This window comes from Dromiciops gliroides, chromosome 4 (genome assembly GCF_019393635.1).
Source record: "Dromiciops gliroides isolate mDroGli1 chromosome 4, mDroGli1.pri, whole genome shotgun sequence".
NCBI lineage: Eukaryota > Metazoa > Chordata > Mammalia > Microbiotheria > Microbiotheriidae > Dromiciops > Dromiciops gliroides.
The window spans coordinates 256,792,713-256,807,697 of NC_057864.1; the positions used below are offsets into that span (position 1 = coordinate 256,792,713).

Consider the following 14,985-nt stretch of genomic DNA (forward strand, 5'->3'; position numbering starts at 1 on the left):
TAAACTTTTCTCTACCTAATTTAGGATAGCAAGTAGAGATTTTTCATTAAAAGGGCATTTATTACCCCCAAAAAAAATCCATAAAAACTCCAAACACAGCCAGAAAACAACTCCTGGAGCAGAAGAACCCACAAAAAGATGACTGAGATTATTTTCCAGCTAATGACACCTTGGAAGTTCAGCAGAAGGGGGATCCAGGCTGGGAGCGGAGTCCAGCCCACAATCATACCTACACAGATACAGCTCCAGGCATGCTGCACTGGAGAAACTTACCCCTGAATCTCCAAATCATCTGCAGCGCCAGCATCTTTTGGAACTAAGCTCATGCTCTGGTGAGAGGGCTGAACAGCTGGCCGAATGGGAGTCTATGGGGGTGTATGCAGGAGCTAATGGGGGATTTAGATGTCCTACCCCAGTGGAGAACCAGGAAGAAACCTTGAGCAGTGGCAGCCCAGGTTGGGGAGAGGTGCAGGCTCGTCAGAGCTAGCAACTATGGCACATAAAGTTTTGCTGTCTGGTTGATTGGCAAGTTGGCCTGGGGTTATCTATGGACCAGAGAAAGGGCCAGGCAAGTAAAGAAACTGTGCCCCATTAAATCATAACACCTGGGACCCCCTGAAGCTTGGGACAGTATATCCTGGAAGCAGGGCCCCACACTAAGGAGTTAAAAGTCAAGTGAAAAACGGGCAGGATGAGCAGGTATAGAAAATTACAAACCATAGAAAGCTTCTTTAGTGACAACGAAGATTGGGGTGCACCCTCAGAAGAGAATAGCAACATCAGGGCCCCTACATCTAAAGCTTCCAAGAAAAATATGAATTGGTCTCAGGCCATAGAGGTGCTCAAAAAGGCCTATGAAGATAAAGTTAGAGAGGTAGAGGAAAAAATGGAAAGAGAAATGAGGGTGATGCAGGAAAGACATGAGAAAAAAGTCAACAGCTTGAAAAGTGAAATGGAAAAGCTTTCTAAGGAAAATAATTGCCTAAGAACTGGGATTGAACAAATGGAAGCTAGTGACTTCACAATAAAGCAAATCCAAATGAATAAAAAAATAGAAGGCAATATTAAATATCTTCTTGGAAAAACAGATGACCTGGAAAATAGATCTAGGAGAGATAATTTGAAAATCATTGGAGTACCTGAAAACCATGAAAAAATAAGTGTTTAGACATCATCTTCCAGGAAATTTTCAGGAAAAATTGCCCTGATATTCTAGAAGCAGAAGGTAAATAGAAATTTAAAGAATTCACCAATCACCTCCTGAGATTCCAAAAGGAAAACACCCAGGAATATTATAGCCAAATTTCAGGGCTCCCGAGTCAAGGAGAAAATATTGCAAACTGCCAAAAAGAAAGAATTCAAGTACTGTGGAGCTACAGTCAGGATAGCACAAGATCTATCAGCTTCTACATTAAAGTATCTGAGGGCATGGAATATGATATTCCAGAGGGCAAAGGAATTTGGATTACAACCAAGAATCACGTATCCAGAAAAACTGTGTATAATCTTCCAGAGGAAAAAATGGAACTTCAATGAAAAAGAGGACTTTCAGGTATTCATGATGAAAAGACTGAACTGAATGGAAAATTCAACTTTCAAATACAAGACCCTAGAGAATTATAAAAAGGTAAACTGAAAAAAGAAATTACGAGGGATGTTAAAAGATTAAACTGTTTACATTCCTACATGGGAAGATGATACATCTAACTTATAAGAACTTTCTCAGTATTAGGGCAGATGATAGAAATAAATTTAGACAGAGGGTACAGGTAGTAACTGATTATAAAGGAATGATATCTGCAAAGTATTTATTTTTTATCTCTTTTTGTGGGGTAGTTGGAGTTGGGTGACATGCCTGAGGTTGTGCAGTGGGTGAATGCCTTGTGTCTGATGTAGATTTGGGCTTGGGTCCTCCTGGGTCCTGGGTGGGTGCTTTGTCCACTGTATCACCTAGCTGCCCCATAATAACATCATTAGGGTAAAATTGAGCAGCAAGAGGAATGCACTGGGGGTGGGGAGGAAGGGAAGAGGTAGAATGGGGTGAAATTCCACATGAAAGAAACAGGAAAGGGTTTATGGAGTGGTGGAAGAGATGGGAGAGGACCTGGGCAGTAAAATGAACTTTACATTCATCAGAATAGGCTCAAAGACCTTAATCTCATCAGAGTTGGCTCAAGGAGGGATTAACATACACAATCAATTAGGTGGAGTAATCTATCTAACTCTGCAGGAAAATAGGAGGGAAAGGGGATAAGGAGGGAGGGCCAAAGGAAGGGAGGGCAGATTGGGGGAGAGGGCAGTCAGAAGAAAATCCCTTTTGAGGAGGGATGGGGTGAAAGAAGATAGATAATAGAGTAAATCTCATGGGGAAAGGAATAGAATGGAGGGAAACAGTTAACAATAGTAATTGTGAAAAAGAGAAAAGGGGGAAAATTGTACAAAAAATATTTGTAGCAACTCTTTATGGTGGCTAACAATTGGAAATCAAAGGAAATTCCATCAATTGGGGATTGACTGAACAAGCTGTGGTATATGATTGTAATGGAATATGAGTGTGCCATAAGAAATGACAAGCAGGATGATTTCAGAAAAACCTGGAAAGACTCATATGAACTGATGTATAGTGAAGTGAGCAGAACCAGGAGGACATTGTGCATAATGACAGCAGTATTGTTATATGAGCAATTGCAAATGACTTAACTACTCTTTAAAGTGGGGCACTGGGGCAGCTAGGTGGCGCAGTGGATAGAGCACTGGCCCTGGATTCAGGAGTACCTGAGTTCAAATTCAGCCTCAAAAACGTAACACTTACTAGCTGTATGACCCTGGGCAAGTCACATAACCCCAATTGCCTCACCAAAAACAAAAACAAAAACAAAACAAAAAACAAATAAAGTGGGGCACTGTTTCCAAGCTACAGTATCCCAAGCTTCAGAAGTCCCAGGTGGTATTATTTAAGGGGGAGCAGTTTCTTCACTCACCTGACCTGTTCCCTGGTCCATAGATGACCCCAAACCAACTTGCTAATCAACCAGTTTTGTGTGTTGTGGTTGTCAGCTCCAACGAGCTTGTGCCCCTCCCCAACATGGGCCACTGCTACTCAAGCCTACCTCCTGGTTCCCAGCAGAGGTGAAAAACCTAAGTTCTGCCTCAGCACCAGCATAGACCCCTGTAATCTCCTCACTGCCAAGGGCTCAGTCCTCTCACCAGACTGTGAGCTTAGTTCCAGATGACACTGGCGCTGCAGCTGATTCAGAGGCTCTGGGGTGGGGGGGGGGGTCCTCTTTCTCTGGAGAGGCCTTCCTGGGAGTGGATCTGTGTCAGGGTGACTGTGGGATTGGACTCCACTTCTGTCTCAGCACAGCAGCTCCCTCCTTCCAACCTTCTAAGCTATCCTTGGTTGGAAGATGATTTCAGCACATTCTTCTGTGGGTTTTGCTGCTCCAGGAATTGTCCTATGCCATTATTTGAATGTTTTTTGGAGCAATCACGTCATGAGTTCGAGAGCTCACTGCCTTTCCTCTACCATCTTGGCTCCGCCCCAGAAGTTCATCTGACTTAACTACTCTTGATGTGGGATGGAATTAGGGTCAAATTGAGTGTCCCAAAAGAATTACAAGACTCAGTGACTCAGTTTCCCAAGTTTTATTGCAATACTATGAGTGGCCACAGGGAAAGAACCAAAAGGAATATAGAAAGGTATCTCTCAAATAAGGAAAGATAGAAAGTTATATTTATATTATGGATAGATTGATTATCAGTCTCATTATAATAATCTCCACTTTAGGGAGGTACAGGGGAGGGCTTATCCTAATTTGGAGTTCCTGTCTGGCCCCAAGTAAGGGAAACAAGACAGTGAAATTTCTCTAATCTTAGCCCATGATGAAAATTCCAGGGACTCAATCAACTCTGGTGTCAACAATTGTTGTTTTGAGCAGATGTTGCCCCCATGTGGCTAATCTTCCAAACTACAACTATTTATTTAGTAGCAATTGCCTGCCTTGCACTGATTGTGCTTGGGGCTGTGGAGAATACAAAGTATCAGAGATGGTCCCTGCCTTTGTGAAAAGCTAAATAAAATAATATGTCTATTAATTGTATACACAGAAAGTGCTCCAAGATTTCAATGTGACTTACAATGATCAGGTGAGGTTAGATCTGAGTTGGTCCATGATATCCACAGAAAATTCAGTTTGAAAGTAAGAGGGGCAGCTAGGTAGCACAGTGGATAGAGCACCAGCCCTGGAGTCAGGAGGAACTGAGTTCAAATCTGGCCTCAGACACTTGGCACTTACTAGCTGTGTGACCCTGAGCCAGTCACTTAACCCTCATTGCCCCGCCCAAAAAGAGAGAGAGAGAGAGAGAGAGAGAGAGAGAGAGAGAGAGAGAGAGAGAGAATACAAAACACTTGTTCTTCATATAAGCATTCAAGGTTCAATATGGATATGGGACAACCTTCATTTCTCCCTGCAGAAAATGAAAGAGAATTAAAGGAAGCCCATAAGTAAATATAGATTTGAGTGTGTCATGACACACTCAAATAGCCTGTCAGCTCCCCTAAAAGGGAAATGAAATTGTGGTTGTCATTGAAAGAACAGCTTGACATTCTGATGAAACCCCATTCTCCCACAAGGTCTTTTTCCATAGCTCCATCCTATGCCTGGGGCAGCTTGGTGGCACAGTAAATAAAGCGCTGGCCCTGAAGTCAGGAGGCCCTGAATTCAGATCTTATCTCAGACACTTACTAGTTGTGTGACCCTGGGTAAGTCACTTAACCCCGATTGCTTCAAACATCTGGCGCCATCTCCAGTCATCCTGATATCTATTTTAACACTGGACCCAGATAGCTCTGGAGGAAAGAGTGAATTTGCTGACCTTGCACATCCCTCCCTCACTTAAATCTAATTTAGTGCAAGTCATGACATCACCTCAATGTCATGGTCCTTTTCAAGAATGAAGGACAAAAAGCAATCCTATGCCTATCCCTAGACAATGTCCACTTCCCCAGAAAGTAAATGCCCTTTGAGAATGCTTAACAATCTGCTTCCCATTGCATTATCTGAGGAACAGCTTCTTCACACCTCTCAGTCCCCTGGTTGCCACTATCTCTTAAGGTGACAAGGCCCAGGATTTATTATTCTGACTAGATGGCTAGATTCTAAGATCACAATGCCAGTGGGAGAAGAGAACTCATCCCTTCTCTTCACAGGAGAGTTCAGGAATATTATCCATAAACTACTCTCTTGGGCTATTTACAGGGATATCTACTCTTGCCATGTGCTTCTATAGTATACCACTATAAGCTGCTCCATGGGGAAGGAAACTGTGTTTAAAGGAAGTAAAAGAAGTGTTTATGCCTCTTATTCCTTTAGGAGTATGGGGAAAGTCCCTTAATTAACATAGGAGCCTGGATATTTCATGAAGGCAACTAATGGGACACAAGAGACATCAAGCAATTGGCCATATCCCTTAATGGCTGATGTAAAAGGCATAAACTAACCAACTCTGGGATCTCTGAGGATTCAATTCAGAGAATCAGTCAAGAAGAAGGCCAGCTATAGAGGCAGAACTTAGCTATAAGAAAGTTTATTCTTTACCTTTTTCTATGAACTCCTTGTACTTTTAAGTAAGGGGTTGGGAGTTTTCTCTCTCCTACCCCTCCCATAAGCAAAGACGCTCTAGAACAGAAGTCAGTGTCAGCATCCATTGTAATAAGAGCCTAGCTGTGGAGTCAAAAATAATTGAGTTGTTGAGAGGACTAAAGGATCCACTCACTGAAACTAGGATTCTTCTCAGAGATGACAAGCCCCAGGGCTGAGACTTCTATTATTCCTAGGGTATGGGTTCCATTTATTTTGGAAGGTTCATTGTTGTTGTTGTTGTTGTTTGTCCTCCATTCTTGAAGAGGACCGTGACATCAGGAGGTTAAGTTATGACTTCCACTGAATTGGATTTAAGTGAGAGAGGGCTGTGCAAGGACACCAGCCTCATTCTCTTCCCCAGAGTCATCTGGGTCCAGTGGCAAGATATAGAACAGGATGACTGGAGATGAACCCAGATGTTTGAGACAATTGGGGTTAAGTAACTTGTCCAGGGTCGGACAGCTAGTATCTGAGATGAGATTTGAACTTAGGTCCTCCTAATTTTAGGACCAGGGCTCTATCCACTGTATCACCTAGCTGACCCTTTGGAAGATTCATAGCATTCCTGTAGTCCAAGATTTTAGCTGAGCCCTAAGTTATAGATGGTAGAAAATATGACCAAGCATTGGAAATAGGTGCCCTACCCAAGAGCCTCAGCAGGGTGAATTTCTTGGCAGAGATGCCACACCATTTGAGAAGGCTAAGGAGAAGATATGGGGGGTGTAATACGGGGGGGAGGGGGAAGTGGACCTGAAGCATCAGAGTTATAACCATCCTCTCCTTGCTTTCATGTGCCACACATATTCATTATGTATAAACCTTATCCATTATGAACTCTCTGCATGTCTGCAGATGCTGTGGAAGAATATGCCCCAGATTTATGAGGAAGTTGTTTTATTGCTATTATTCTTACTACAAGCTAGTGAAAGTCTTTGCTTTGAGCTAATCATATCCTCTGCTTTAATAGAGAAAAAGGAAGTATATCAATGGAGGCTTGTGAAACTAACAGTATACTTTGAACCTGGGGTCCCCTCAAGGGACCCAATCTGCAAATGTAAGTTGGTGGAGTGGCTTTAAAAAGTCATCACATGGGGGCAGCTAGGTGGCACAGTGGATAGAGCACCGGCCCTGGAGTCAGGAGTACCTGAGTTCAAATCTGGTCTCAGACACTTAATACTTACTAGTTGTGTGACCCTGGGCAAGTCACTTAACCCCAATTGCCTCACTTTTTTAAAAAAAGGCATCACATGGGGCAGCTAGGTAGCACAGTGGATACCCTGGATTCAGGAGGACCTGAGTTCAAATGCAGCCTCAGACACTTGACATTTACTTGCTGTGTGACCCTGGGCAAGTCACTTAACCTTCATTGCCCCACCAAAAAAAAAAAAGGCATCACATATACATACACAAGCTCTACCCCTTCCAACCCAGAAAGCAAGTCTGCTCTACTACACTCTAGTTTATTTTTCCCCCCAAAGTTGGAAAAGAAACCCAAGAAAGAGAGCAAATACAACATCTTGCTTTTATAGACCATGAGGAATAGTAACTGATTCTCAGTCTGTGAATCATTGGGAGTTTCCAGTTTCCTATCAGCACACCTATAGTGTTCCACGTTCCATAGAAATGCCTTCATACAAAGATTCATATACTTGTAATCATATTGTGTTCATAGAGGATACTAATCACATTGTTCTTGAACTCCCTGATCCACCATCCTTATACTTTTTCTCCAGTTAAATATTTACTCTCCCAATAAATTAGAGTACTTTGGAGTACATTGGTCCTTTCCCCAAATTTCTGACAACTTGGGGTAACTCCAGAAGCTGTCCATTAGGCGTACTTCTTGATTGCCTCCACTAGTTCATTGACATTGTCCAAATCAACAATCTTTTGTAAGGGTCAAGACTTGTCATAGCCTGTGGCCACATTCACAAAGTTTTTAAAGCTCTTTTGGGGCAGCTAAGTGGCATAGTGGATAGAGCACTGGCCCTGAAGTAAGAAAGACATGAGTTCAAATCTGGCCTCAGAAACTTGACACTTACTAGCTATGTGAACCTGGGCAAGTCACTTGACCCCAATTGCTTAAACATCTGGGGCCATCTCCAATCATCCTGATGTATATCTTGCCACTGGACCTAGATGGCTCTGGAGGACAGAGTGAGTCTGGTGACTTTGCACAGCCCTCCCTCACTTAAATCCAATTCATTGCAAGTCATGAAAATCATGAAATCACCTCCAGATGTCATGGTCCTCTTTGAGAATGAAGGACAAACAACAACAAAACTCTCTTCCAATCAGGGTAGCTTCCTTTCCTTCAGTCTATCAAGATCTCTCTTCCAAACAACAGAGAACAGTTTCATCAGTTTAAAACTTCCTATGAACATACAGCTCCTTCTGCAATTTTCAAATTCAGTACAGGCTGCTTCTGTTGTCTTCTTAACTCTTCCTCTTCTGGGTACTTCACTCCTCTACTCTTATGGTTTGGGTCCTTACTATTCCAATGGCTCAAATTAAAACCTCCTATTGTCAGTAACTCATCTCCTTATGGTGTAACACTCATGAAATTCAACTTTCTATCACTATGAAACCAAGAGTCCTTATTTAACCTTCCCATAACCTCCAAATAGTTCATTGATCTACCACTTTGTGAGTTTTAATGTCTCAGACTCTTAAAACAATTACAAGCAAATCTGTGCTTATTCTGTCCATGGCTCTCAATGCAGACCCTGCCATTAGCTGTAGATGGTATTACAGTATCTTGTGATGGTCTTACTGTGTGACCTCAGGAAAGGCATTCAAATTCTCTGGGATTAAGTTTCCTAAACACTAAATTGGTGATAATGGGTAGAGACAGAGATTTGACCAAATCAGTGCTGAAGTCCTTTCCAGTTCCAATATACTCTAACACTAACTCTTCCAGTTGGGATGAACATGGAAGGCTTCATGGAATTGATGACATTGAAGCTCAACCTAAAAGGATAGGAGGGAGAGAACCCAATTTTGTGAGGAAATTGAACATAGGGATAAGCACAAGATGTGATTGGGAGGGAAGAACATGGAAGACTTATGGAAAGGTGAACAATTTATGAAAATTAGAGATAGAGTGTTGTGAGATATAAAATGGATAATTTTGATTAATTTAAATTAAGAAGGTTTTGTATAAATACAACAAATGTAGCCAAGGTCAGAAAAAAAGTAGAAAAATGGGGGGTGGGAGAATTTTACAGATAGCTCCTCAGATAAAGGTCTCGTATTTCATATATATATATATATATATATATATATATATATATATAAAGAATTTTGTCAAATTTATAAGAATGCAGGTCATTCCCCAATTGATAAATGGTCAAAGGATGTGAACAGGAAGTTTTCTGATGAAGAGATCAAAACAATTTATAGTCACATGGGAAAAAATGTTCTAAATCATTGATTTGAGATGCAAATTAAAACTATCTTGAGATAGTATTTTATATCTATCAGATTGGTTAAAATGATAGAAGGGGAAGGTGACAAATGTTGGAAGGGATGTGGAAAAATTGAGACCTTAATTCATTGTTGGTGGATCTGTAAGTGATCCAACCATTTTGTAGAGTGATTTGGAACTATGCCCAAGGAGTTATTAAACTGCCTATACCCTCTGACCCAGCAATACCACTATGCCAAAAGAGTTATTAAATTGACTATACCCTTTGACCAGTAATACCAATCTGTTTTCCAGGATGATTAGGGAAAAAGGAAAAGAACCTATATGTTCTAAAATATTTATAGCAGCTCTCTTTTTGTGATGGTAAAGAACAGGAAATTGTAAGAAAGACCATCAATTGGGGGATAGCTAAACAAATTGTGGCATATGTTCATGATGGAATATTACTCTACTATAAGAAATAATGAGCTCAATAATTTTAGAAAAGCATGGAGACCCACAGGAAACAATAAAGAGTGAAATGAGCAGAATCAAGAGAACATTGTAAACAGTAACAGCAGTATTGTTTTAAAAACAACTTTGAGGATAAAGCACCAGCCCTGTATTCAAGAGGATCTAAGTTCAAATCTGGCCTCAGACACTTGATACTTACTAGCTGTGTGACCCTAGGCAAGTCACTTAACCCTCATTGCCCCTGCAAAAACAAAACAAAACAAAACTTTGAGCCACCAAGTCATTCTGACTATTATAAATACCCAGGGGCATGCTGAATGGAGCATTAAGCACTCAGGAATGCTGAGCCATGCATCAGGACAAGAAGGAGGTCCCAGATCTAGGAGTGGTAAACCACCCTTGTGCTGAATTTAGTTACAAATGCCAACAGGCTAGTTATATTGTTCTCTATCCAGTTGCAGATCACAGACCCAGAATGGAGGATAGACTGAGAAATAGACCTGTGCCTAGGAATGTATTCCATTATAAGGAGCAGTCACAAGTCCTAGCACAGTGGATAAAGCACCAGGATTCAAGAGGACCTGAGTTCAAATCCAGCCTCAGACACTTGACACTTACTAGCTGTGTGACCCTGGGCAAGTCACTTAACCCTCATTGCCCTGCAAAAAAAAAAAAAAAAAAGAAAAGAATAAATTCATTAATAAGCAATACCTCTGTGGCTCTAATCCCAGAGGCAGAGCAGTGTCTCAGATTCAGTGTCCAGCCCAGTCTGATGACTGCATTGAAATAACCTGGATAGGAATACCAGATCAAAGAGAAATATGCAGTTCTGCCACTCTGCACCTACAGAGATTTCCAGCTGGCTGATAGTGACTGAGTCTAGTAGCAATCTACTGGAACTTCCAAAGAAAGGTAAGCCAATAGGAGTGTTACACAGATCCAAACCCAAGTTAGGAACTTGCTGAGCTCAGAGTAGGAGGGCAGTGATCATACTTTACCCTAGATCAAACTATTTTGGGAACATTGAAAGTTTGCAGAATGAGCTATTCCTGAGATCCTAGAATAAAACAACACTCAACAACACCAAGAAAGCAGCAGAAAGACCCAAGAAGAGCTCAGTTCACACACTTTCTCCAAAAGTGTATAGAACCCAGCTCCAACATAAAGTCCAAAATCAAAAAGTAAGCTGGAAGAATAAGCAAAAATAGAATCCCACCATAAAGAGCTATTATGATGACTAGGATTCCCAACACAAACCCAAAAGAAAATTACTCCCCCCCTCCAAAGAAATAAAGGTAAAGCCTCAAAGAAAAATACAGCATGGGCACAAGCCCAACCAGATGCCCAGAAGAGATGAACCAATTTTTCAAAAAAAACTTTTAAAATTATCTTAAAAACAAAATGGGAGAAAGAGAGGGGGAAATGGGAAAAGAAATGGGGGGAAAATATTTGGAAAGATAATTAACAGACTGGCACAAGTGGTATAAAACCTTGACCAAGAAATAAAAAGTCCCTGAAAATAGAATGAATCACAGAGATACTAATGATTCCATGAGAAAACAAGAAATGTTAAAATAAAATCAGAAGATTGAAAAAATAGAATATTAGCTATCTCAGAGCCAAAACAACTGACCTAGAAAACAAATTAAGGAAAAATAATTTAAGAAATTATTGAACTACCTGAAAGCCAAGACATCATATTTTAAGAAATCAAAACTGCCCAGATCTCTTAGAAACAGAAAGCAAAGTTGTTGTTTGTCCTTCAAACTCAAAGAGAACCAAAATGACATCACAATATCAGGGTCAATGTGCAGTGTGTCAGGCTGTGGTTGATCATACCAATACAAACTTGGAAGGCTATACTACAGGTTTAGCATGAATTGTCCATATGATCATTTGGGAGGGAGATGTCACTAAATTTGCACATCTCACATTTCTTTTGAGCTACTGCAATTCTACTTTGCTCATAGAACACAGCACCATCTTTGATTGAGGCAGACCATGCTGGATGATCCTGTGCCAGTGTCTCCCATGTCTCACAATTAATCCCAAAGTTCTTCAGAGAGACCTTAAGAGTGTCTTTGTATTGCTTCTTCTGATGTCCATGTTAGCAACTGCTTTATGTATTTTCTATAAAAGTCTTTTAGCTAAACATACATTTGGCATTCAAACAATGTGACCAGCCCATTAGAGTTGTGCTCTTCACAATAGAGTTTGAATGCTTTGAAGTTCAGATCAAGAAAGGACCTCAGTGTCCAGTACCTTATCCTGTGAAGTGATCTTCAGAATCTTCCTAAGATAATTCAAATGGAAGTGGTTCAGTTTCCTAGCATAGCACTGCTATACTGTCCAGGTTTCACAGGCATACAACGAGGTCAGCACAGTGGCTCTGTAGAACTAATCTCTTCTCTCCCACACATTCTTCCAGAGCCTCCCAAATGCTAAGATAGCTCTAGCAATGCGTGTTTCAACTTCATCATCTATGTGTACATCCTTGAAAAATATACTGCCAAGGTAAGTGAACTTATCCATTTGCTGAAATTGATGATTCCATATATGGATGGTGTGGTGCTGGCTGGTGGAGAACGTCTGCTTTCTTGGTGTTGTTAGGCCAAAATTAGCACAAGCACCAGAGAATCAATCCATACTCTACTGCATCTCAGCCTCGGAGGCTGCAATGAGTATACAATCATCTGCAATCAAAAAGTCACATCCTAACTTTCCCTCTACTTTAGTCTTGGCTTGTAACCTTTTCAAGTTAAATAATTATACTGTTTTCATCCTTGTTGAAAGCATCTGACAACATCACTGAAAACATGAATAGAAAGAGAAAGAATGCACCAGCTAACCTCCTAAAAGAAACCCCCAAATGAAAACTCCCAAGGGATATCACAGCCAAAATCCAGAGATTTCAAGTCAAAGAAAAAATACTGCAAGCAGACAGAAACAATTCAAATGCTGACAACCATAGTCAGGATCACACACAATTGAGCTCCCATAAATATAAAGGACTATGGAGTTTGGAAAACTCTGCTCCATTCGAGAAAGCAAAAAATAGGCTTACAAATAAGAATAATTTACCCAGCAAAACTGAGTATAATGCTACAGGGTGGGGGTGGGGGGTGGGAAATAGACCTTTAACAAGAGGCCTCCCAAACATTTCTGATGAAAAGACTAAAGCTGAGGACAAAATTTGACATACAAACACAGGAGTCAAAAGAAGCATGAAAAGGTAAACATGAGTAATCAATTATAAAAGACTAAACTGTTTAAGTTCTTATATGGGGAGGTGATACATGTACCTTTCAGAATTCTATCATCACTGGGGGGGGGGGAGGTCATAGAAAGTCTAATTAAATGGAAAAACTGGGAGTGGTTGCTTTGATGTTCTTAAAAGAATGGAAAAGAAGAGGGTGCAAAGAATGGGGGGTGGGGGCATGAAGGAAGAGGAAGAAACCCAGGAAATTATGTCATCAATGGGGGTGGACAAATAGAAGTCTATACAAACAAGGGGGACAGGGTGAAGGGTGGAGCAGATTACATTTAAAACTTTATCTGAGCTGGGGAGCGGCGCCGGCTGGAAGGCGGTGGGCAGCGGCGGCGGCAGCCGGGGCCAGGGGAGCCGAGCGGGGCCGCGGGCAGGCTCTGTGTTTCCAGGCTCTTCACGATGAGAGATTTGGGGGTCCTTCTCTTTCCTTCTCCCTGTAGTTGATAGTTTGGGTGGTGGAAGTGATGCAGAAGTAGAGATGGCTGACAGTGTCAAAACGTTTCTCCATGATCTTGTCAGGGGAATCAAGGACTCCATCTGGGGCATCTGCACCATCTCCAAATTGGATGCCCGGATCCAGCAGAAAAGGGAAGAGCAGCGTCGAAGAAGGGCAAGCAGTGTTTTAGCACAGAGAAGAGCCCAAAGTGAGGAGAGGAAACAGGAGAGTGAGCCAAGGATAGTGAGCAGAATTTTCCAGTGCTGTGCTTGGAATGGAGGAGTATTCTGGCTCAGTCTCCTCTTGTTTTACCGAGTATTTATCCCTGTGCTTCAGTCAGTAACAGCTCAAATTATTGGAGATCCCTCTCTGCATGGAGATGTCTGGTCCTGGCTGGAGTTTATCCTCACTTCTATCTTTAGTGCTCTGTGGGTGCTCCCCCTGTTTGTGCTCAGTAAAGTGGTGAATGCCATATGGTTTCAGGATATCGCTGACCTGGCATTCAAGGTATCTGGGAGAAAACCTCAACCATTCCCAAGTGTCAGCAAGATCATCGCCGACATGCTTTTTAACCTCTTACTGCAGGCCCTTTTCCTGATCCAGGGCATGTTTGTCAGTCTATTCCCGATCCATCTCATTGGCCAGTTGGTCAGTCTCCTGCACATGTCTCTTCTCTACTCACTTTACTGTTTTGAGTACCGTTGGTTCAACAAAGGGATTGAAATGCATCAGCGATTATCCAACATTGAAAGGAATTGGCCTTACTACTTTGGATTTGGTCTACCCTTGGCCTTCCTCACAGCAATGCAGTCTTCTTACATCATCAGTGGCTGCCTCTTCTCTATCCTCTTCCCTCTGTTCATCATCAGCGCCAATGAAGCGAAGACCCCTGGCAAAGCGTACCTCTTCCAGTTGCGCCTCTTTTCCTTGGTGGTCTTCCTAAGCAACAGACTCTTTCACAAGACGGTCTACCTGCAGTCTGCCCTGAGCAGCTCAGCCTCTGCCGAAAAGCTCCCTTCACCTCACCCATCTCCTGCCAAACTGAAGGCTGCTGCAGCCCACTGAGCTGCCTCCAAGGGGAGGGATGGCTTTGGGGGAGGCACTGATGGTGGCTTCCTCAGTTTCCCCTCACCCAGGGAAAGCAGGACCCACCCTGCCAAGGGCCCTCAGCACATTCCCGTTGTTCTCTGTGGGATCTGGAGTTTCACTGTCTTGTGAGTGTAGGCCAGAATCTTTTTGATGTCAGGTGTGGATTTTTAATGCCGTCGCTTGTCTCAGTGACCGCAGATTTTTCTGCAGCTGTTTTCTAGCCTTTGCCAGCCCTGTGCCTGTGCTGATTTGAACACTTTGCTTTTCTCCCCGTGCCATCCCTCTCCTTTGCTCTGCCACCCTTGGATGAATGGATTTTGTAAATCCAGTTTGTTTGTTTTTGTGTGTGTGTGTTTTATTTTGTTTTGTTTTGTTTTCCTGTGTGAAACCTGCTCATTGGGTGTGGAGGGAGGGGGAGTCTCCCAGCTAGTCCTGGTTGCTTCCTTCTGTGGCCTTCACTGTCTTTGGTTCTTGTAACTCAGGTTAGGTTTTCATCCCTCCTACTTCATAGCAAAAAAGAAGAAAAAAAAAGAACCTGAAGAGGTGGGACTAGGTAGGGAATAGACCTTACCACCACATGTGTTGGTTTGGAGAGCTAATGTGTCTCCATTCCTTTGTAGGAGGGGAGGACGTAAGAAAGTTCTCTCACTGGTATTTTTAAGGTCCCTAA

The 14,985-nt window shown here is 42.1% G+C and overlaps 1 protein-coding gene across 2 annotated transcripts; it reads left to right on the forward strand.

The window, feature by feature from the left end:
* The first annotated feature begins 13,088 nt into the window (after nt 1-13,088).
* On the forward strand, nt 13,089-14,985 carry LOC122755504 (etoposide-induced protein 2.4 homolog). 2 transcript variants are annotated; one of them, XM_044004060.1, is made up of 2 exons: nt 13,089-13,939; nt 14,052-14,169. In XM_044004060.1, the coding sequence occupies exons 1-2, from the start codon at nt 13,269-13,271 to the stop codon at nt 14,167-14,169; spliced, it is 789 nt and encodes a 262-aa protein (XP_043859995.1). In that variant the 5' UTR covers nt 13,089-13,268. The 2 variants fall into 2 exon arrangements, with proteins under 2 accessions (XP_043859995.1, XP_043859994.1); XM_044004059.1 differs by having other exon boundaries at nt 13,089-14,985.

Excerpts from the sequence above, each read along its gene's own strand:
- LOC122755504 (XM_044004059.1), top strand. The coding sequence starts at position 13,269 with ATGGCTGACAGTGTCAAAACGTTTCTCCATGATCTTGTCAGGGGAATC.